The 23,472-nt window shown below is 50.9% G+C and overlaps 1 protein-coding gene and 1 long non-coding RNA gene across 5 annotated transcripts in view; one reads left to right on the forward strand and one right to left on the reverse strand.

Moving 5' to 3' along the window:
* Window positions 1-23,472, reverse strand: part of ZNF362 (zinc finger protein 362) — a 40,324-nt gene that overhangs the window by 11,914 nt on the left and 4,938 nt on the right. For 2 of the 4 annotated variants that reach the window (XM_038531163.1, XM_038531164.1), the window contains exons 2-6: window positions 13,917-14,042; window positions 8,512-8,575; window positions 8,087-8,333; window positions 4,622-4,943; window positions 3,676-3,900 (exon numbers count right to left, since the gene is read on the reverse strand). In XM_038531163.1, the coding sequence (XP_038387091.1) occupies window positions 3,676-3,900; window positions 4,622-4,943; window positions 8,087-8,333; window positions 8,512-8,575; window positions 13,917-13,954 (896 nt within the window). In that variant the 5' untranslated portion in view covers window positions 13,955-14,042. Of the gene's footprint in view, window positions 1-3,675; window positions 3,901-4,621; window positions 4,944-8,086; window positions 8,334-8,511; window positions 8,576-13,916; window positions 14,043-14,469; window positions 16,446-23,472 lie in introns of those variants that run through there. The other 2 variants (XM_038531165.1, XM_038531166.1) reach the window with 2 other exon arrangements.
* On the forward strand, window positions 8,210-11,532 carry LOC119870349. The gene is made up of 3 exons (XR_005355875.1): window positions 8,210-8,324; window positions 10,113-10,281; window positions 10,817-11,532. It is a non-coding gene; the product is annotated as an uncharacterized LOC119870349 (long non-coding RNA).

A 23,472-nucleotide genomic window follows, 5' to 3' on the forward strand; every position in this document is an offset into this window, starting at 1 on the left:
TTGATTTCAGCTCAGTCATGATCTCAGGATTGTGAGATCGAGCCCCTGCATTAATTTTATATTTTATGAAAAAAAAATTTTATATTTTATGTGTGTGTGTACATATATATGTGTATAAATAGATATTTATATGTATTATATATATGATTATATGCAATTCATATAAATATATAGTATATCATATAGAATTATATATGTGTGCACTTTAAAAAATTATTATTTATATATTCATGAAGACGCAGAGAGAGAAGCAGAGACATAAGCAGAGGGAGAAGCAGGCTCCCTGCAGGGAGCTCAATGTGAGACTTGATCCCAGGACCCCGGGATCATGATCTGAGCCAAAGGCAGACACTCAACCACTGAGCCACCCAGGCGTCCCTATATATGCACTTTTTTAAATGGAGACAAAAAAAACAGTAATTTATTTTCATGTACAATAAAAAATCAAAAAGTAATGTTCTTAAAAAATTTTTTTTCTACATTTAACTACACTTAATTAGTGACAGTCCTAACACATGCTTTATGAGATAAAGTAGAACCTAAAGATGGCTCAATGCCCTTGCTGCCTCAAGTATGTTCTTAATCTGAAAAATTGATCATACATTATATCTTAATAGAAGACTCCACTCTCCTCCATTCTGACATTGTTGATTGTTAAAATAAATGTTGCTTATTACAATAAATGGGCCATGTAGTCTTATCAACAGTTCCCCATCCCAGCTGCCTAAAGGCGTCTACTTCAGGTCAGAAGTTGAGTCTTCTGAAAAAGACATTAAGCTTGAGTAAAGGCCCGTAGCACACACACTTGGCTGTCTATTCTCTCAGGGAATAGATGATGAATGAGCACAGCTTCCACGCTGATGCCATCACCTTGACCGGACACTGCCTGACAAGAAGGCAGGACCCAAGACTCTTCAGTCCAGAAACAGACACTGTGGCAAAGCAGACTACCCAAGATCAGCAGAACAGGTGTTACGACCTTGAACTGAATGAAAGTGATTTAACCGGAGTTCATTTCTATTTCCTAAAGGGGATATGAGAAGACCCTTTTCTTCTTTGATCTGCCTCTAATCCTCAATTTAGGAGGCTATGTTTGAACAAGGAATAAAATATTTCTTAAATGGTGCCTTCGCAACTAACCCTTCAGAATTCTGGGGGAAGAGGGAAACTAAACAAAGTTAACATAGATATAAACTCATGAATTATCAAGGAAATTTTAAAATAATTCTGTTGGGACACCTGGGCGGCTCAGTTAGGTGAACATCTGACTCTTGATTTCTGCTCAGGTCATGATCTCGGGGTCGTAGGATTGGGCCCTGCATCAGCCTCTGTGCTTAGCACGGAGTCTGCTTAAGGATTCTCTCTCTCCTTCTGCCCCTCCCTCCCTTGTCCCCCAACTCTCTCTCTCTCTCTCTCTCAAATAAATAAATAAATCTTTAAAAAAGTAATAAAATTAAAAAATAGTTCTATTGAAACAGCATGTTACTGGCCCCACCTACAAAACTGCTCAGAATAATCGCTGACAAATACAGTGCCTTTACTGGGATCATTTACTCCTCGTGGCTGTTAGTTTGGTAAATAGGGTCAGTAAGAATCTGTCCCCCTTCCCTACAGGATATAATTGGGTAAATCAAATTTGTAACCATGACCATGCCAGAAATGTCACATTTAAAGACAAATTTCATTTAATTAGGCATGACAAGCCTGAGAGCAAAACACAAGGGCCAACCTTCACATGTGGGAATGTGGCCTCCCTAGGAAGCTGCACTAGATCTGCTCCCTGGCTTGTGAAACCCCAGCCCTTAAGGTTACAGAAAAAGTGGCTCCTGCCAGCCCAAGACACTGACAAACGGGAAATCTGCAAAAAGAACGTACCCTGACCGTTACAGACTGTAGGGGCAACAACCCAACAAATCTGAACTGAATGGTTCTAGCTTTCTGATCCTAGATAATATCCTAAGAAATTTTTTCACACACAAGATTAAAATCATGACCCCGGGGTTTTGCGAGGTCTCCTGACAGAAGTTAACTCTGAAACCTCAGTGTCACATGCTCTGATTTTAATAGCCATACAACCAGCAGGACTTTGTTTATTAATCACCCCCCCACCCCCAGGGGCATCTGGGTGTCTTAGTTGGTTAAGCCTCTGCCTTCAGCTCAGGTTGTGATCTCAGGGTCCTGCGACGGAGCCCCTTGTCCAGCTTCTGGCTCAGTGGGGAGCCTGCTTCCTCCTCTCCCTCTGCTTCTCCCCCTGCTCATGCTCTCTCTCTGTATCTCTCGGTCTCAACGAGTAAACAAAAAAAAAAATCAACACCTCATTACATATGCCTGTGTCCAAAAAAAACTGGCCAAACTTAAAAAAGAAATCAAAGTAATGACAAACATCAGAAAATTGCTGGAACAAAAACAAAAACAAAAACAAAAGAAAATTGCTGGGACACACTTCGATGGTCAAATCCTTATACCTCGGGAGGCACAGGAGCGATAGAAACAGAGGCTTGCCCTGCTGTCACTCTGCCAATGTTTCTTACTTATCAAACCTACACATTAGGTCTCCGAGTCCAAGAACTAGACAAGGCATTCTGCATCCTGTGATAAAGCCTACTAAGACCATGGACATATACAAATAAATCACAACAGTGATAACAATTTTTAAAAACCTAGAAACAAAAACTAGGGTCTCTCTGTCTAGCATTAGTCCCCCAAAGAGAGAAAACTTGATTGCTCCAGGCGAATTACAAGCTCCACAGCAAAAATCACCTTATCCCCGACTTTTACAAAGCTGATATTGGCCAACAGATAGCAATGCTCACAGATGTGATCATCACTGGGGGAGAGAACCACTGTGTCTCTTCCTCTCTGAAGGGATGAACTGCAATCTTGGTAACCTTTGGTATGTTTCTTTAAATACCTATGGTATTTTTATTTGGTGAGTGCCAAGTTAGCCTTTCTGATGTCTGTATTCCCCTGCAAAAATTTGTCTTTCCTCAAAGCATTTGTATTTCTGAGGCTGTCTTTCACACACTTCGCTAGACTGTATGCCTATGAGGACAGGGATTTTTGTCTGTTTTATTCACTGCTGTGTCTCCAGCACCTAGGATCATGTCTGTCTTAGAGCAGAGGCTCTGTAAATATTTGTTACATGGATGAATCATATGCCCTATAAAAGATAGTTCTATTTATTCCACAAATATTCAACAAATGCCTAGTTGCTTGTTACGCTCCACACAATGAGGATATGGGAATGGAGACGACCAAGCCCTTGCCTTCAAGAACACCCAATGTATTTGGGGTGGTGGGCAAAGAACCTGGCAAGACAGCCTGCCACTGCTCTGATGGGGATGCACATGGCCTGTTGGGGCCCCAGGAGGACTTCCCTGGGGGAAGCTGAATAGAGAGATGGCTAGGAGAGGGCCAGAGAAACAGGATAAAGAAGGGAGAGAGTGTTTCAGGTAAAGGACACAGCAGATGAGAAACACTGGGAAGGGCAGCATAGTAATGATGGCAGAGGCCAGTGAGGTCTATAAAAGTCCTATTATCAGAGGCCTCAAAAGCCAAGTAAAGGAGTTTGGTCTTGACCATCAGGGCAGTAGGCACCTAAGAAGGTCCTTGCACCTGGCATAGGTGCTGAGCTGATACCGGCTGCAGGGGGGCAGCACCAGGCAGGCCACTCACCTGGTGTGCTGCTGGAGGTGGGAGAGCTGTCGGAAGGACTTATCACAGTAGGAGCAGTGGTAGGGCTTGACGCCCAGGTGGATGCGCAGGTGCTGGGCCAGGTAGGAGGCGTTGGCAAAGGACTTGGAGCAGTGCGGGCACTTGTGGGGCTTGGCCTCGGTGTGTGACTTGGAGTGGATCTGCATCTCAGACTTGGTGAAAAAGGTCAGCGGGCACACCTTACACCTGTGGGGCAAGAGGCACATCATACCCGGGAAGTGTAAGCTTCTGCCTGTAAGCTCAGGGGACTTCCGCAGCACACAGACCTCGCACCTGGCACAGGGCTTTCTTGTGAGGAGTCCACCTTGGAAAGACAGGGGGCAGCCTGCCAACCCAAGCATCCTCCAATGTGGAGGTGAAGGCTGTCCTACTGGGGGCCCATTTGTAGCAGCAGGGGAGTGGGTTACATTTCCCCGGGAGGAGAGGCACAGCAGTCCTGGAAAGGTGTGCCCAACACTCCTTACTCCTTAACACTCAGGAGTAAGAAGTTCTCCTCTGGGCTGCACATCAGAAGCATCTGGGGAGCTTTCAAAAAGGGCTGACTGGACCTCTGCATGTCCCCCCACCTAACAAATTAAATCAGGATTTCTGGAGGTACAGTCCTGGGATTGGCATTTTCTGAGCGCTCCCCAGATGATTGTAACTTGAGGGCTGAGAACATTGTTGGAAGGGAGGAAGAATCAGACTCCCACATCTCCAGGCTGCCTGTGAGGTTGGCTCCCAGCAGCCCTGCACATGCATAGAGTACAGCCCCCAGCCCACCTGCAAAAGGTCAGAACTCCCACTCCTCTGGGCCTGGCACCCACCCTCAGCCCCCAGGGTCCCTCTTTCCAACCCCAGCTGCTGGGCATCTAGGGCGAGCCTCTGCCCCATGCCCATGTGGACCCCCTCCCACCAAGACCCCCACCTGTATGTCTTGCCCTCCTTGGCAGTCTCGCCTGAGGCCAGGATGGGGTAAGGGACTACGAGGACAGGCGGCCCCCCTGGGTTCTCCGCCTTGATCTTTTTGCGGCCGCGCTCGGACTTGGGGGGGCCAAGCAGGCCGTGGCCCTGGATTGTCTTGATGGAGTCCAGGAGGGGGGGGCTGGTGATCCCTGAGATGAGGGTGGGGGACGAGGCGATGAGGCGGCTCTGGCTGGTGGTGGTGGGTGTGGACGGGGTGCTGGTACCCGTGCCTGCACTCGACTCGGACGTGCTCACAGCCGGGGTCCGGGAGGAGAGCCCCAGACCTGTGGAAGACATGGGGGTGGGGGCAGCTGCAGAGTCCTTTCCGAGCCTCCCCTTCCCTTCGTAAATTACCCAGGGGTGACTCCATGAGAGCCTGTGTACGTGTAAGATGCCTTACACACCTAAGGACTAAATTGGGTTGGTAACAGAGGCCCTTTGGAAATACTTCAAACCACAGCAAAAAAGCACAAAGATGTTCACTACTGTATTATTTGCAATGGCAAAAATCAGAGTAATCAAAATATGCAACATGAGGGAAGAGGTCAATAAACTGTGATCAACCTTCTCTACTGAATATTAACTGCCCATTAAAGAGATGATGTTTGTGAAATGAAACACACGCACAAAACAAATGAACAGACATGTTATATGTATGTACAGAAAAAGTAAGTAGGGGAAGAAGAGGTACCAAAAGTGATGTGGACAGTGGACAGTAAGGTTAGGAGTAAAAAAATTTTTTTTTAAGTTTTTTGGCTTAACTGTACTTTGATTATTTGACAATGAACTTTTTCAAAAACTTCTGTAATACAAGGGCGCCTGGCTGGCTCAGTCAGAGGAGCAGTGTTCAACTCTTGATCTCGGGGTTGTGGGTTCGAGCCCCACACTGGGTGTAGAGATTACTTTAAAAAAGGGGAAAAAGAAAAAAAAACTTTTGCAATAAAAGGCATTCTTTTAAAAATGAGAGGACTAGAAACATTTACAATATCAGGTCAAGCAGACCACAAGAGGAAAGTGGTAATGATCATGTAACAAAAACAATGCTGCTTTTAGAAAGAAACTAAAAATCCATCCACTGAGAAAGGTAAGATCCAGAGATAGACAATTGTTTGTGTCACCTGCTGCCAGCAGGAGTGTGCATTTATCACCCTCGATGGAAGGCTGATGGCCAGAAGCCATTAATATGTCAAATGTACCTAACTTCTGACAAACCAATGACTTTTAGAAATGGCACATGAAGAAATATTTGCACATGAGCACAAAGATGTGTGTATATGGACTTTCTGTACGACCAAACTGAACACAACCAGTTTGTCTTCAGCAGGGGCTGTGTAAAAAGATGTGGTCCATCCTCCCTATAAAGGACTGAGCAGCCACAAAAACAAGAAAGACGCTATGGCGTGGTGGAGAGAGAAAGCCAAATGTGCTGTTGTCAGGTGAAAAAGCAAATCACAGACAGTATGAACCCATCTATTTAAAAAAACACACACCTAAGCTTCATATGTATGTAAAAGACAATAAAGATGTGTGTGTAAATGCTCAGAAATAGATCTGAAAAGACACACCCAACTAAATTTGTGTATAAATTGTGGTTTGCTCTAGGGAGGACGAAGAATTTTCTGGTAAAAGGAGACTTTCATACTTTGTCTATCTGCTTCTATTATTATTTGAATTTTTTTACCTGGTGAATTCATCCATTTTTTATATCTGTGATTAAAGAATAAAACAAAATAAATTATAGAGAAAACATACGAAAAGGCTAACAATAGTAGGACTCGGGCTAATTTTTTCTTTTCAGCTTGTCTGCAATTTCTAAATTTTCTATAAGGACTATGAATTACCTTTATAATTAAAAAAAGCATTAAACATGCTTCTCATAGAATGGTGAGTAGGAAAAGTGAGTTGAAGTCATGGGTAAAGCCCTACTACAAGCTCAGCAAAACACACACGCATATTAAAAAATAAACAAGATGGAAAAGGAAGGAAATGAACCAAAAGGCTCTCTAAGCTGCTGGGTTAGGAGCTGGGGATTATAAGTGGGTTTTTTTTCCCCCTTAGTTTTGCTTTTTTCCAAATTTCCCTTAATATGCTTATATTACTTTTTTAATATTACTTTTATAATGAAAAAAATAAATTTAATAAAATCATAATAAGGGGGGGATGTGCAGAGTGTAGCTGGTGAGGCCTCGGGGGAGGCTCACTGGGTCCCATAATTCCTGGGAAATCTGAGAAGGGGCGAAGGAGGAGAGAGGCAGGGGTGAGCCAGGGGAGGAACAAAGGCCCAGCTGCAGTGGCCTCCAGAGAAAGCCTGGCCGCCAGGCTCTGAGGTAAAGGTCAGGCAGCCCTGGCCCCGTGATACCACCTCAGGATGTGCCCCACACCCTGGTATCAACCTACCCAAGACTGAACTCACCTTTTTCCTTACTAGGTGCTTCCTCCTATGATTCCACCTCCCGGGCAGTGCCTGGGGTGCTCTCTCACTCCTTCCCACTCTTCACCCCTACGTCTAGTCCAGCACCAAGCCCTGTCCATTCCCCTCAACAAGTCCCAGATCTATCCCCTTCTCTCTATGCCCACTGCCTCTGCCTGATCCAGGCCACCACTCTCTCCTGCAGATCTCCCTGCTTCCTCTCTCAGCAAGCCAGTCCTCACTTTGCAGCCAGACTCAGGTCTGCAACCCAAATCTGAGCATTTCCCTCCCCTACTTAAAAATCGTCCATGGCTCCCGGTTGCCTGCCGGTAAAGTTCCAAACTGCACAGCCTGGCCCACAGGGCCCTTCACATCTGGTCGGCTTCCTCTCTGAGACCAGGTAGAGCCAAGGGTCATTAACACATGGGCTCTGGAGCCACGCTGCCTGCCTCTGCCTCCTGCTGACTGTGCAACTCCGACTCAGTTTCCTCATCTGTTAAATGGAGACGTCAGAGTGAACAGGAAACTGCTGTTTCGTAGTCAAAAATAATCACCTGTTCAACCTCATACTAGCAGTACCCACCCCACAGGGCTGCTGGGAGTAATGCATGAACACCACCGGCCACACACAGGGGCTCAACTGGAGTCAGCTGCCATATTATAGTCACCACCATCATCATCGTCGTTTGGCCCTCCCACCCCGACAGGCCTTCCGACGTGTGCTTTCTACACACGTACCCGCCTTGCACGTGCTGTTCCCTCTTCCTGCTCCACGGCCCTCAGCCAACCTGCACCTGCACATGGCCCTTTCCCTCACCCCCAAGTCCGGTCAGGGCTCTTCTCTGGATTCCGTAAGTTCCCAGGAGGCAGCGCCCCACCCCGGTCAGGGTATGGGGGTCCTCCCAGGCCAGGATGGGAGGGGACCTTCGCCCCGGCCCGCCCGCGGCAGCCCCGCCCCTCGCCCGCTAGCCCCGCCCCTGGCCGCCGGCCCCGCCCCGCCCCGCCGGCCCGCCGTACCTGTGACGGTGCTGGTGGCGGGCCGCGCGTGCAGCGCCACGTCGGGCTGCGGCACTGCCTGCGGGTGCAGCCCCGGCACCTGCTGCAGCTTGGGCAGCGACATGACCGCCTGGCTGCTCTCGGCCGGCGCCGGCGGCACCAGCAGCGGCTGCTGCGACGAGGCCGACGTGGGCGGCAGGTGCGGCGGCCGGATCTTCTCCGCCATCAGCTGCTCCTTGATCTTGTTAATCAGAACCAGGTTGTCCAGCTGCGGGCGGGAGAGGAGAGGCACTGAGGGGGCTGGGGCCGCGTCCGGCCCCTTCCCCGGGCCGCCGGTCCCCCGCGAGCCAGGAGCCCCGAGCCCCGAGCCCCGCAGGCCGGGCCGAAGCCAGGGCAAAGCAAAGCAGCTCCAGGAGGGAGGGCGGTCGGAGGGCGCTTGGTCTTACCTGGCTGGGCATGGTGGGAGGAGGGGGCCAGAAGTAGGGGTTGTTAAATCGAGGCTCGGCCATCCTGCGGGGAGAGAGCGACTGTCACAGGGACCCTCCCCACCCGCCTGGGGCGAGCTCCCATCAGCCGTGCCCACTCAAGACTGGCCCGGTGTCTGGGACCCCTGCCCCTGTGGGACCCTCATCCTGCAACAGACCCCCTCCCAGGCCTGGGCAACAGGTCTCCAGGCTGAAAAGTCAGGAATTCAGTGTCTCCCTCTGTGGGCCCCAGAGGGCAAAGGTCAGAGACAGATCAGCTGTGCTCCCAGTCCCCCCATCACCCTGATGTGGGCAGACCAACCCCCATCCCCTAGAAGGGCCCAAGGCTGCAGAGCTGACCCCATGGACCCATGGATTCCACACAGAAGCCCCCCATCTCCCCCCTCCCAGACAGAGACACATTGGGGAGTCTTGGAGCACTTTGTAAATGGCCATAAAACAGAGGTAACTGTCCAACCCTGATCCCTGCCCTTCTGACCACTGACCCCTTGAAGGCAGACATCCTCATCAGAACAAGGGGGCAGCCTGGGTCATCAGATACGGCCACTCTGAAGGGCAATTTGGCACGATGGTTTAGAGACCCAAATGATTATTGCCCTGAGACCTGAGAAACTGTACCTCTGGAGAGTTTTCAAGAAACAAGCATGGACGCGTACAACATTTTACCTACAAGAGTGTGTCAGCATACTGTGCTTAAGGAGGGGCTTGGGGAGGCCTGCGGCTGGGGCAGTTTAGGACTCTTCAGTAGAAGTATGTGACAATCTACTGGTGGCCCTCACCTCTGGCAAGTTCCATGGCAGGCCCGTGCAATTAGAAAGCCATTCAACCATGGCAGTGTGAAAGATGGGCCTGCAGAGCTATCTTACTCTTCCAGAGGGTTCTAGTCTTCCTGCAACCCGGGAGTAAGTCAAGAAGTGACTTACAGGGACCATCCTGAAGACTCTTGTTCTCCATCAATATTCTCTTCTTTATCTCTCTCTTACAGAAATTACTAAATACCGACTGGTATTGCTGTTGAAGTAAAACTTCCAACAGGCAAGGCCAAAATAAAGTGCCTTCAACCTCTTTTCCTGGTCCTAGAAGCCCAAGGAGCCCCTACTGGAACTGTAGGCAGAGGGTTTTAGGAGAAAGCTCTCAATACAATCTAATTTCAACACTTTTCATAATGACTTCTAATATAGATTATCCTTGTAATCTTTACTTGAGAAATAAGCACAGGAGGTATTATTACCCCATTTTATAGGTGAAGAAACTGAGGCTTGGAAAGAAGGGGAGGACCTGTCCAAGACAACAGGGCTAGGGTGCCAGAGTCAAACTGGTAACTAGATTTGCTCAAGCCATTTGCTCTGGGGAATTTGCTTTGCAAACCTCAGTCCTTGCTTGAGCAAACACCCACATGCAAAGAGCTAGATACCTACACAAAACATCCTCTGCCTTTCACTCCCAGCCTGGGGGCTGCTTGGGGTCTGAGCCTGGCCAGGCTGAGGGTCAGAGTAGCCTCCTCTAGGGTGGCTGGGACAGCCCCTGCCCTCTGAGGGCTCTCCTGCTCCCTCTACCCACAGACACCAAGCTGCCCTTCCCTCAGCCCAGCATTAAGAAGCATTTCCTGCCTGGAGTTCTCCCTGAGTGTTCCAGATCCCTTTCTCAGAAAGACCTCAACACAGTAATGACAGAAGGCTGCCATCTACCAACTGCCTACCTTGTACCAGACACACTGACACTCAAAGACAGGTACTTTCATCATCCCCATTTTGTAACTGAAACTGAAGTTCCCAGAGGTGGAGTGACTTGGTCAAGGTCACACAGCAAGTAAGCAGAGCTGAGATTCCTGCTCTAATTTGCCTGACTCCAAAGTCCAGCTGATTGGTCCCTTAGTTGTCCAGGGGAAAGACAAGGCATCCTGACTGCTGGCTTGTGATTATGTCCTGTCTTAGGATACAATGAGCACCACCCCAGGGGGCGGGCACCCACTCATCCAGCAGCGTTAGGACCTGTCTGTCCCTCCCATCTGTTGCCCACCAGGGAAAGTGTGAAGGGAACTGAGCTGGAGAGCCAGGGAGTGGAGGCTCCAGGCTGGGGGGAAGGGGACCCAGGAACTAGATACACCTATCTCACCCATCTCAGTATCCCCAGCAGCCAGGCCCAGAGGTGACCAACAATGAGAGCTGCACGACAGAATGAATAAATGAAGGAATAAGAAGAAGAATTCAAGGCAACCACACACAATTTGACAATTAACAAAGCTCTTCTCTGACATTCTCCTCAGAGCCCCAGGAAGAAGGGAGTATCTGCATCCCCATTTTGCAGAGGGAGGCACTTTGCTCCAGGCCACAAGGACAGAGAGACAGAAGGGAGCACCGCACTGCACTGCTGGGCATCCGCTCTCAGAGACTGAGTTCTCATCTGTGAAATTGGGTGAAATAGGCTGCTCCGCTTCATTCCTGCTCTGGCCCAGGAGTCTGCCTACCACACCAGCTGTTCTCAGAGTTCTGGGGGAGCTACCTTCTCCTCCTCTTCAGCTCAATGTCAAGTTCAGGCTTCCCAAAGGCTCACCCCTACCCCCAATCAGGGAGATATGGGGGGAAGAAGGTGGCTGGCCTAGGGTCCCATGGCTGGGATAGAGCATCCTCTCTGCCACTTGTCAGGCTCCTGGGCAGACAAGGATGCCCCTCCCCCTGGCTGGGGCCATGGAAGAAAAGGATTTGCCCCGGACCACTTAATCTGATCCCCACAGTCTCTGCCTAATTTCTCCTTGTCCTCCTCTGGCTGGTCTTAAGTAATTTAATGATTCAGTCTGTGCCCCTGGCCCTGGTGTACACCTGTGTGTCAAATGCGGGGAAGGCAGTCGGGGGATGGCCATTTGCTAAGCTCCTACTGATGTCAGGCTTCCTGCTAGGCTCACTCCAGGAGTATCTCATGGGAGCCTCCCAGCAAGCCTGTGGGGTGGGTACCTAGCTGTGCAAGCCTGGGACCTGCTCGACATGGCGGGCCATCGCAAGTGGTGGGTGGGGAGGGTCACGCTCAGACCTTGTCTTAAGGGAGGGGTTTTAAGCAGGAGACCGGCCAGGTGTATGTTTAGGACAGGTGTGTGTTTAGGCAGAAGGGCATTCCCAGCAGAGACCACAGCTTGAGCGGAAGCACGGATGTGTGAAAGTACAAGGGCAGGTTTGGGTCCCTGAGCCGCCACCTTCAGGCACCAAAGAGAGTGGGAGAGGGGAGGTAGTGAGGGCCAGGCCAGACAGTGGGGTGCAGAATGCCTGCTGAGGGGTGGGGCTGGAATGGAAAGTGGGTGGGGAGAAGGTCTGGGAGGCAAGAGAGCCAAGGGGGTGGAGGTCAGAGGGAGCAGCCTGAGGGCAGCGCCCCCTGGGGCAGAGGAGATGGGGCCAGGGGCTGAGTGTTCCTGCAGAGACAGACAGAAGAGACAGGCTGGTGGTTGGGCAGGATGTGTTCAAGCCCCAGAGAGCAGCCAAGACTGCTATGAGCTGTGAGACCCGTAACCCTGACCCTCACAGCAGCACAAGCACACTGTTTTTCTTGCTCCACAAGGTGAAAAGGGCTGGATAGGTGGATGAATGAAACACCTAGAGCTGCTTCTGAAAACAGTATCCTGATGGCAGCTGGCCCATCCACCATCCACCTATCCAGTCGTTCTGGATATACATCCTCTGGGCCACACAGGGACCAGTGCTGGGGAAACTAAGGTAAATGGGGGTGGGGCAGCCCTGCCATCTGGGAGCTCCAAGCTAAGTGGAGGAGGGAGACATGTCACCCACAATCTTCGGCAGAAAAGAACTCTTGCCTGAGACCTGCTACATGCCACTGAGGACCTCCATGGGGTCAAAGCTGAAAGGCCACCTTCTAGTCGGACCCTTCATGGCTTCATGCTGCCTGGACCACCGTGAAGGTCTGGGCTATGATCCTGGGCCCCTCATCTCAGCATCTCTCAGAGCTGTCACCCATAGGCCAGGCTTCTCCGTCCCATCTGCCTCATCCCTGGGTGGCCCATCCACTCTAGGACTTCAAATATCAGCCAATCCCCAAGTCTCCACCCCCAGACCAGGCCTGCCCCTGGAGCTCCAGGCCCACCTTCCAACTGCCTCCCTTTTGCTGTCTCATGGGATGGTCAAACTCAGCAGGCTTAAGCTGGACTTGGTCTTCCCCTAAGACGTGTGCCCCTCTAGCCATTCCTGTGAGCGGACATCCCCATCTGCCCAGATGCTCCTGCCACAGACACACATGGATCCCCAACACAACCCCGCCCACCCCTCCCAGCTCAGATCCACCACCAGCCACGTCCCTGGGACTGCATTTCCTAAATCCCCCTCAAATCCACCCTCTCCACTCTACGAGTCCTAGCTACGACCACCTCGCCTGGCCCATGGGACAGTCTGCTTTGTTTAGAGCCCAATCCACCCAGCTTCCAATCTCGGCTCCAACTCACCAGCTGTGTGATCTTGGGCAAATCACTTGCTCCTGCCCCCCAAGTAAGGGATGACAGCCCAGAGCCAGGGACCTGACCCAGGATGGAAAAAAGAATCAGGGAGGACTGCCCACTGGAGGTGATGCCAGCTTTGGGTCTTAAAGGATGAATGGGAGTGAGCCAGGCAACACAGGACTGGGGAGCATTCCTGACAGAAGCAGCAGTCTGAGCAAAGGCCCGGAGGTGAGAAGCAATACGCCATGTGCGAGGAGCCCAGTGTGCTGGTGTAGACTGGGAGATGGGACGGAAGGCTGGAGCCAGCAGCCAGGGCATGACCTAGAAAGTTGAAGAAATCCTACACCTGGAGTCTGGCCTCGAAGCAACGGGTGATGGGATCGAATCTGTGGTTTAGAAAAACCTCTCTGACCGCTCTGTGCAATGGGACTGGAAAGGCCAGGAGAGGAGGCAGGAGGACACCTGTTAGGAGGTCCCTGGAGAATGGGATGGAGGCGAGAGGCAGCGGCTGAGCTGGGACCCGGAGGAGAGTGAGTAAGGAGCCCTGGCTATCTGGTAGGAGCTGGAGGCCAAGGAAGCATGCGGATCGCCCCCCACCGTGTGGCCCAGAGGGACCTCTGGATACGCACACAGACAAACACCATCACAGGAACATGCAGACAGCACCACACACGGACGCACGTGACAGACACAGACCTGTGGTCCCAAACATGGACAGACGGGGACACGGAGCAGGAACCCATAGCCACCGGGACACAGAGTCACAGGTGGGCGCTGTCACCAGAGGGTGAGTGCACATGAACTCCGGGACAGACCCAGAGGGAAGCAATGAGGGCACTCGAGGAATCTGGGATGAACACAATGCCTTAATCCCCCCCAAAGAACAAACCCCTCATTCACAAATTTCAACCTGGAATCACAGGCTCCTTACCTAGAGTGTCCTTTCCCACTTGGTGAACTTCTACTCATCCTTCAAGACCCAGCTCAAGTGTTCCCTCTTCTACGGAGCTTTCCCTGAACCCCCAGCCAGTCACTTCCTCTGTGTTCCCAACAGCACCTTGTATATGGGAATAACAATAACAATAATAATAAAATGGCAGCTACCATTTATTTCAACACCTACTACATGCCAGGCACTGTGCTGAGTATGTCATACACATCATGTCACAGAGTCTTCCCAATGACCCTGGGAGATGTGCATTTAACAGAAAAGGAAACCGCAGCTCAGAAAGGTTGACCAACTTGCCCAAAGTCACACAGCTAGCAAGTAACGGAGTTAGGACACCACCCAGACCTGGTCCAGCCCCACCCTGATGTGCTACCTGTTTCCCTGGGTGACTTTCCCGCCAGACTGTGAGCTCCTCACAGGTATAGCCAATGCCCATTCACCTTTGCCATTCCAGCACCTAGCCCCCGTGATCTCAGAAACTCTTTGTGGGATGAAAAAATAGAATAATATTGATTACTTATTCTTGAGCACTTACAGTGGGCCAGGAACCGTGTCAGGGCATTTTTTACAGTCATTATTTTACTGTTGCAATAGATCCGTGATACAGATGAGGAGACTGAGGTCCAGAGAGGTAATGTAACGTGCCTGAGGTCACAGAGCCAAGTCTAGATTTGAACCCAGATCTGTCCATGATCCTTTCCCAGGAAGATGGTCGCTGAGGCCAGCCTTGTAAGCTCTACAAAGGGGCACTGGGAGAGGAAGTACCAAGGAAGGGGCATGCCAGGGGGCAGGCCCTGCCACCTGCAGCAGTCCGGGTATAGACAAACACACAAAGAGGACAGGCAGCCCAGGGTGGCATGTGACAAGCCTTGGCCACTGCAGGACAGCAGGGTGCGGTTAAGCAACTCTGTCCCACCCGCATCCCCAGACCATCCCACAGGCATTAAAAACTGAGATTTGTCCAGACTCCGTGGCCACAGAGGAACGAGCTCTCAACAAAGCAAATGGGAGAGAGCAGGACCAAAACCGTCCGGACACTATGATTACAAGGAGGCAAAAATAAAAACCTGCGTCAGAAAAAGCAAGCTGCAGGGAGCCACACCCAGAGGGAGGGCTGGGAGAGGTGGCTGGAGCCGATCTAGTTTTTGTCTTTGTTTCTCTGATTTCCAGATTCTCTGTAACCGCGTTCAGTTGCTTTTATAATGAAAACAATAAATTTATTCTCCAAGAAAAGACAGAAAATTGTTGGTAGCCCAAGGGTGGAGAGGGAACAGATGGAGGGTCCGGGAGGCACAGGGAAAGGTTAGGGTCAGCTGATGGTGGGCACTCCACTCAGCAGTGCACACCAGGCCCTGTACAGTCTGCGTACTCTAGGCACATAGGACCCAGTGGGGCGGTGGTGGCTGTCAACAAGGGCTACCTTGGCACAGGTAACATTCAATATGCACTTTGGAGCTGTTTTTAGGATTCCATAGAGTGGGGAAAGGTCTCCAGCAACCTTTCTCTGCCTTGGTCCTCGCCCCCTTTGGCAAGAGTCCCCTCATTGATTTCCCTAGCTCTACCCACAGCCCCGATTCCATTCTCCTTCTGCAGTTGCTGTGATATTTCTAAAATACAAGAGCAGATCACGGTATTCACCTCCTTAGAACCTCCCATGGCTCCCTATTGCCCTCCAGACAAGGTCTGGATTCCTTGGGCCTTACATATCCGGCCCTGCTGACCTCTTTGGCCTCACTGATTGTTCTGACGTTACTCTCTACCCAGCCAGCCATAGAGTTCCCCCAGGGCTTCACTTCCCTTATTTTCTAACCTTCATTCAGGCTGCTTCCTCTCCCTGGAACCCTCCGTCCTCCTCATTTTACTGGCTAACTCCAAATTATACTCAAGCTCTGGCTTATGGACCACTTCCTCCTGAAAGCTTTCCAGGACTGTTCCACCTCCACCCCCCTAGGCTATGCTGGGTACCTCTCCTCTGTTCCCTTTGTACCCTGCACATCCATCATCAGAACATGTATCCCCCTATTTTCTGATTGCTTGACTATCTCTGGTATTAGGCATGCTCTCTCTCAGGGCAGAATCATGGCTGAGTAATTTATCTTTTAAGCCCTGCACAGTATCTGCTAAATGTTTGAATGAATGAATGAATGAATATATGAATGAATGAATGAATGAATGCTCTAGGTGGAGGGAACTGAAAGGGTCAAGACCTGGATAGATGAAAGTTCCCTTCCCTACCCTGGCACCTTACTGTTCCTGGTGTCACCCTATTCCCTATTTCCTGTATCTAAGCCCTGTCTTCCTAAGTGAGCTGAGAAGGGGCTATGTGTGCTCCATAAAGACTAGCAGACCAAAAAGGATGTTAACAGCTAATCAACACAGAAAGTGGCTCTGCTTCCCTGGCAGTGAAAATTAAATGAGTTTCACCTCTTAAAATAGCAAAAAGAAAGAAGAAAATGATAATACCGAGTGCTGGTGAGGGTAAGATGAAATTGGCACCGCTAGGCATTACTGGTAGGAACATAAACTGAAACAAACATTTCTTTCTTTTTTTTTTTTTTTGGAGAACTTATTATTAAATAATCTCTCCACCCAACATGGGGCTCGAACCAACAGCCCCGAGATCAAGAATCACACACTCCACCAACTGAACCAGTTGGGCACCCCATAATCATTTCTGAAAACGGTCTGGCAATAATGTGTCAAGAGCTCAAAAAAAAAAAATGTTCAGACTTCCTGGCCTAGTGATCCCATTCTTGGTCATCTGTCCCTAGAAAATAACCCAAATATAGACAAAGTTTTAAGTACAAAGCTGTTTGCTTCAGTTTTTTTTTGTTTTGTTTTGTTTTTTTTTACAATAACGAAAAACGGAAAGGGCCAGATTTTTAAATAGGAGGATGGCTCTGTAAGTCACGTTACCCAGTGACATAGTCAGCAATCATTACTAATAGCCAATGTTTACTGGCATTGTCATGACTCATCTGACACCCATATCAACCTTACCAGGAACTGAGGCACGGAGATATTAGGTAAGTTGCCCAAAGCCACGCATGAACAATTTGAACCCAGAAAGTCAAGCTCCAAAGCCCATGCTTTTCACTCTGACACTGTTAGAAAGAAGGGCTGGAACCACTCCAAAGTCATGTAGAAAATACCCGTGATACAATGTTTGTCAGGGAGATAGGGTGGGGGAGCAGATTTTCTAAATTGTATGTGTAGACAGAGCAATGAAATCTATATAAAAACCAGGTACTGAGAAGAGGGAAGGAAAAACCAGAATGCTAATAGTGATGGTACCTCAGGCTTGGGGTGAGGGCAGAAATGGTAGGTTTGGGTTTACCTTATTTCCTTATTCTTTGACTTCTCTGCAGGGTAGTTATGGGACCTTTTTTAAGGCATATTTTTCATAAGACTAAAGGTTCAGCAAGCCTAGGCCAAGCAAGACAGCCCAACCCCTGCCCACAGCTCCAGTAGGATTCTGGCCTCAGGTCCTGCAGGTTTACCTGGGAGGAGAGAAGAGCTCAGAGAGGGCTAGGGGCTTGCTCAAAGTCCCACAGTGAGCCTCCAGCCCCACCCCAGACCCCAGCCAGGAGCACAGTCAGGAAGGGGTTGCTTGTCCTATGGGGAAGACCAGGCTTCAGCGGGGAGGACTAGGCCAAAGCCTGCCCAGGTCACTCACTCCTGCCTGAAATCTCTCTTGGGTTCCCATCGCTTTTGAGGTATAGTTCCAAATCTCCAGCACAGCACCCAAAGGCCTTTACCAGTGACGTTCTGTGGGCCACACACATCCCACACACATACGTCCCCACAGCTTCCCTTCCTTCAGCCTCACTACACCACCTGCAGGTCCCGCAAAACAAGCTGCACTTTCATACCACCGTGCCTTTGCATAGGCTGTGCCTTTTCATCTGGGGCCATCACCCAGCTGGAGCCCTGCCAGATTCCCATCAACCACCAGTCAGCTCCGCTGTCACACCCTTGGGGAAGTGTTCTTGCTCACAGGCCCCTCCACAGCTATTTGCAGCCTCTTCTCTGAGCTTCCATAGCTTCCTGGACCTCCTCCACCACAGCACTGACCCCACTCTTCTAGAACTGCCTGGTTCCCTGTCCGTCCACCCAGTCTGCCCACCACATAGCTGTGAACTCTGAGATCAGGGCTTGGGTTTGGTTCTTAGTTATGACCCCACACCCTAACACGACCCCACAGCTCATCTGGTTCTTCCTTCAGGTCTCAGCTAAAGATCACGTTCTAACTCTCTCCCCAGCATGAAGCGGACAGCTCTGTTATTCACACCCACGGCCCCCTGCATTCTCTACCTCTCTATCATGCCTCCAGATCCTCCCTCCAGTCGTGACCCACAAGTACAGAGCCACTAAGGCGGCCCCAGAGCCAAGTACTAACCACATAGGAAGTGCTCAGATGCCTAGTTCATGCTAGGTGCTCAATAAATATTCACTAAAAGAGAAGGGCTGTCCCCGAGAGAGAGGAGGGGACTGTCCACATGAGCTCTACAGACTGAGAAGTTTGCCAGGAGAGCCAGAGGGTAGAGGGAGAGCATTCCAAGCCGAGGGGCAGCATGTGCAAAGACATGGCCAACTGCTAGCTTCTTAGGGTAGCTGAGGGTTCTCAAACATGCTCCCTGCCCCAGAGTGACAACGAGCTGCTGCTGGGGCTCAGCTGAGCTATGGGGTACGGGTGTTCCTGGGAAGATGAGCTCATCCCACTGAGGGGTGCATGAAGATTTCATGAACGTGGGACTTAACAATGGGGGAAAGCAGACAGGTCAAGAGATGCCAGGAAAGGGCAGGCTAGGTGGTAAAAAGTTCATGTGCAAAGGCCCAGCAGTAAGAAAGCACAAAGCATCACGTTTGGTCTGGTGTGGGTATAGTACAGGGATTTGCAGAGGAAGCAGGGAAAGGTGGCTGGGACTGGTCACAAAGGGCCAGAGTCCCAGGCTACGGTGCTTGGATAAAAGGCCATGGGGAGCCATGGAAGGTCTCTGAGCAGGGGAAGGCCATGGTCAAGGTTTTTGGTGGACAGAAGGATGGCCTGGAAGTGATAAGCCGGAGATAGTCTAGTGGGGAGAAGCTGAGGTTTCCCACTTTCCCAGCGTGAGCCCCCCACGTGCTCCAAGTCTGCCTCTCACGATCCCTGTGCCCTCCATGTGTCCCCACTCCACGCAGCCCAGAGTGCTGAGCTCCAGCTGCTGGGCCCCACCCCAGCCCCAAGACCCAGGCCAGCCTCGGGAGCTGGTTCCTGGGAACTTCCTGCGAGGACCAAGGCTCCCGAGGGTCCTGGATCCAATTAGGCTGGGTTTCCGCAGCCCTGCAGGGTTGGAAGGGCTGTTCTCATCATGAGGGCGGGAGTCATCCGAAAGCAGGGCTGCTCTGTGCCCTGGTCAGGGGGAGCTGGATGCTGCTCTTCCCCTCTTTGTCCCTCCCACTCCCTGTCCCCAGCCCGAGCCACCCCAACACCCCCTGAGCCACCCCATCACCCTCCCTGGGAGCTTCATCTAGAGAATGGGCCAGGTTACCCTTCTCAGGCTTTGAACACATGCCCTTCTCTACTTCCATCTCCCTTGGGGCCCCCCAGATCCCATCCTCACAGGGAAGCCCTTCGGCCAGCAAGAAAGGACAAGAGGATGGGATCCCTGGGTGGCTCCATGGTTTAGCACCTGCTTTCGGCCTGGGGCCTGATCCTGGAGTTCCGGGATTGAGTCCCACATTGGGCTCCCTGCATGGACCGTGCTTCTCCCTCTGCCTGGGTCTCTGTCTCTCTCTCTCTCTGTGTCTCTCATGAATAAATAAATAAAATCTTAAAGAAAGAAAGAAAAGAAAGAAAAGAAAGAAAGAAAGAAAGGACAAGAGGAGAACCTGAGCACCTGTTCTGTGCCAGGTACTGTTTGCTACCTAACAAACATTTCTCTTAGGCTCTTAATGACCCTGCGAGGTAGATGCTGGGAGCATTTTGAGATACGGCCTGCATTCAGAAAGATGCTAAGAACATAAATGGACAGCTTTGTGACTTATAAAACACACATCAAGGCCCCCAAGAAGCCCCTACCCCATGCCCCTTCTCACGTCCCCCAAGGGTCCGGCCCTCCTGGCTTCTACCCTAATCTCCTCCTTGTCGGGAGTCAAGAATCAGGCTCAAGCCCAGGCACACAGCTGGTGAGGACAGAGGGAGACCGGATCTACCATCAGCTTGCTGTATGACCTTTAGTGAGTCCATTTCCTCTTTGGGTCACCGTTCCTTTCCCTCTCTCTCTCTCTCTCTCAATATATATATATATATATATATATATATATATATATATATATTTTTTTTTTTTTTTAAAGCAGGCTCCAGGGCACCTGAGTGGCTCAGTGGTTGAGTGTCTGTCTTTGGCTCAGGTCGTGATTCTGGGGTCCTGGGACTGAGTTCTGCATTAGGCTCCCCGCAGGGAGCTGGCTTCTCCCTCTGCCTATGTCTCTGCCTCTCTCTCTGTGTGTCTCTCATGAATAAATAAATAAAATCTTTTAAAAAGTTAAAATAAAGCAGGCTCCATGCCCAGCATGGAGCCCAATGCGGGGCTTGAACTCATGACCCTGAGATCAAGACTCGAGCTGAGACCAAGAGTCAGATGCTTAACCCACTGAGTCCCCCAGGCGCCCTACCCCTTGCTCTCTAAGACAGCTGAAACTAAATCCCAGCCTGAGTTCCTGGACCCTCTGAGGGACAATGTGGCGACTCAAGGGTTAAAGTACAGTTTCCGTACAACATAGCCCGAGTCAAAGCCCCAGCTCAGGCCCTTGGGATTATTACCAAACTGAGGATGACAATGGTATCCCCATAGCACTGTTGTTGGGATTAAATGAGTCAATCGGTATCAAGTCTTGAGAACAGTGCCTGGTGCAGTAAGGACTCTGTAAGCCTTAGCTGTTGTTGTTCTGTTAGTAGGTTCTCTCAGGCATAAGGGAGCCCTTCCCAACATTCCAAAGACCCACATGGAAATCTGACCAACCAGGGAGGTGAACTGGGCTGGGGCTGGGGGTTGCTTGGGGATGCTGCAGCTCTGGGAGGCTTCCAGGACCCACAGGGGCTCCTCTGCTGACTGCTGGAGAGCCAAGCCTGGAATTAACTCTAAAGGGGACAGTGACTGCTGAACCCCTGCCACAGCCTGGCCCCAAGGAGCTTTCTAGAGGGGTCCTAGAGGTCCTGGGCTGGGAACCACTGGCAGGTGGTCACAGCCTGTTCTTGAGCTGTGCCTCAGGACCCCCAGGGGCCGGCAGCCTGAGAGATAAGTGAGACAGAGCTCAGGCCCCTGCAGGGGGCAGGAGAGGCAAATAGCGTGAGCCCTGAGTAGGACAAGTCAGCAATAGAAGATTGGGCTGGTCAGATAGAGGAGTGGGGAGGGGTAACAACAGGCCACGGAAAACCCACAACCACTGGCCCTCCCCTTCCCCCCCGCTCTTGGGGTATCATCTTCCCCATGTTCCTTGATTCCCCACTTCCTGGTCTTTGCCCAGGCCATACCCTCTGCCCAGAATGCCCTCCACCTGGAAAACTTCACAGTTCAGATGATCACTTCCTTCCAGAAGCACCTCTACCCTCCATACACCATGACCATCACTCAACTCATTAGAGTAAAACCTAAAACCAACGACTCAGATAGTGGGGAGCCATCTCCCCCAGCTCAGGATATCCTGTAGCTATATGGATGAAGCAGGGACAAGGCAGGACACTTTGGGCCTCAGAACCAAATCCCATGGCCTTCCCCACATACCTTATCCAGTAAAGACACCACCTGGTCCCCTCCCTAAATTCTCCTGGCTTCTCAAGCCCAGCCCTAGCCCCAGCATCCAGGAAGCCATACCCACACCCCCCAACCCACCTCCACCATGCCCACTTCCTCATCCCCATCCAAGTGCCAGGCATGACATTGGGTCTTCACATAGCCTATATATCCAGAAACGCTACCCCTGTTACGGAGGTAAGGAGACCGGTACTACAGGAGAGCTTCTCCAAGAGGGCTGCTCCTGCTCTGATCCCCACACACTATGGGGAGCAGAAAGCCCCCCAGGCAAAGCACCGTAAGGTGTGTATGGTCTTAGACAAGTCCTACCTCTCCCCTTCCTGTTTTATTCCCCCAGTGGACAAAGTGCGGTTTGCGTGGATAATCTGTGAGGTCTACCTCTCTCCAATTAGTGCCAATTAGTGAGTGACTTTGAATCTCAAATGGTCCTCCAGAAATTGGGTACGTAAGCATCATCAGAGACAGACTTTCTTGGGGCTACATGGAGAGAGAACTGTCCTCTTTCCCCGAGTACTCCAATCCCCAGAGCCAGCACCTAGCACAGAGCTCCTGGGATTAAAGGAGCTCGGGATGCATGCTCTGTACACACTCATTCATTGACTGACTCGTCATTCAGCACCACGCACCGCGGCTACCCGCCCTTCAAGGAGCTCACAACCCAGTGCAGAGAAAAAGGCTACTGAGGTCTTGAGACCACAAGGTCAAAAGCCCTGGGAATCCAGAACACGAACATCACCCCCAAATGTTATTCACAGGGAAAGTGCAGTACTTTGTAGAGAAAATCTTTCTGGCCACGTCAAGTATCTGACAAGAAGAAGCTGGGGGTCCTGGTGGGGAGTTCCCTCTAGTGGAGATGGGAGGCCCTTTTGTCAAGGAAGTGGGAAGGGGATTCCTGCTCTGTGCAGGGGACGGTTGAGGCTGGACTTCCCCTCAACAGCTGGAGGATTCGAAGGAAGAGTCCCAGATTGCTGGGTTCAAATCCTGCAATGGCCCTGACAAGCTCCGTGGACTCAGGCAAGTTACCTAGTCTCTCTGTGCCTTGATTTCCTCATCTGTAAAATGGGGGTAATGACAATGAGCATTCAATACATTAACATTTATAAAGTCTTTTGGAACATGGCCTGCCACAAGGTACTCTGTGCTGCTAAATAAGTAAGGCAGAGAGGGTCCCTCTTATAAGATTCTAAATCCCAGATCATGCATGGGGTGCTAGCACCTACGTTCAGCAGTGGAGACAGGCAAGGAGGACAAATCAACAAATCAACAAGAAAGCTTCACACACTGTCAAGAGCCACAGAGAAAGTGGAAAGGGGCCAAATGTGACAGTGTCGTGACCGTAGGAAGCTATCCCAGAGCAAGTGGTCAGGGAAGCCTCTCGGTGGAGGTAACATCTGAGTGGAAACCGATGAAACAAGAAGATGCTGGCCATGCAAACATTTGGGGAAGAGTGTTCCAGGTAGGGGATACGGAAAGCCTCCAGCCCAACAATCTGTAAGTTCAAAGTACAGAAAGCAGCTGGTGTGGCTGGAGGCGGTGAGCCTGCGGGGTGGGCAAGGGAGCTGAGGGGGGACAGGCCCTCCCGGACCGTGACGGCCCCTGTCTGCCCACTCGCAAAGGACTTCGGATTTTTGTTCTTTGAAATGCCCTGGAAACATCTGAAGAATTTCAGCAGGGTAAAGACAAGCCAGGGCAGGGCTTTCAGGGTCCCCAGACCACTTGGCTCATTCTGAAACATCACGATGGTT

Source organism: Canis lupus, chromosome 2 (assembly GCF_011100685.1).
Source record: "Canis lupus familiaris isolate Mischka breed German Shepherd chromosome 2, alternate assembly UU_Cfam_GSD_1.0, whole genome shotgun sequence".
NCBI lineage: Eukaryota > Metazoa > Chordata > Mammalia > Carnivora > Canidae > Canis > Canis lupus.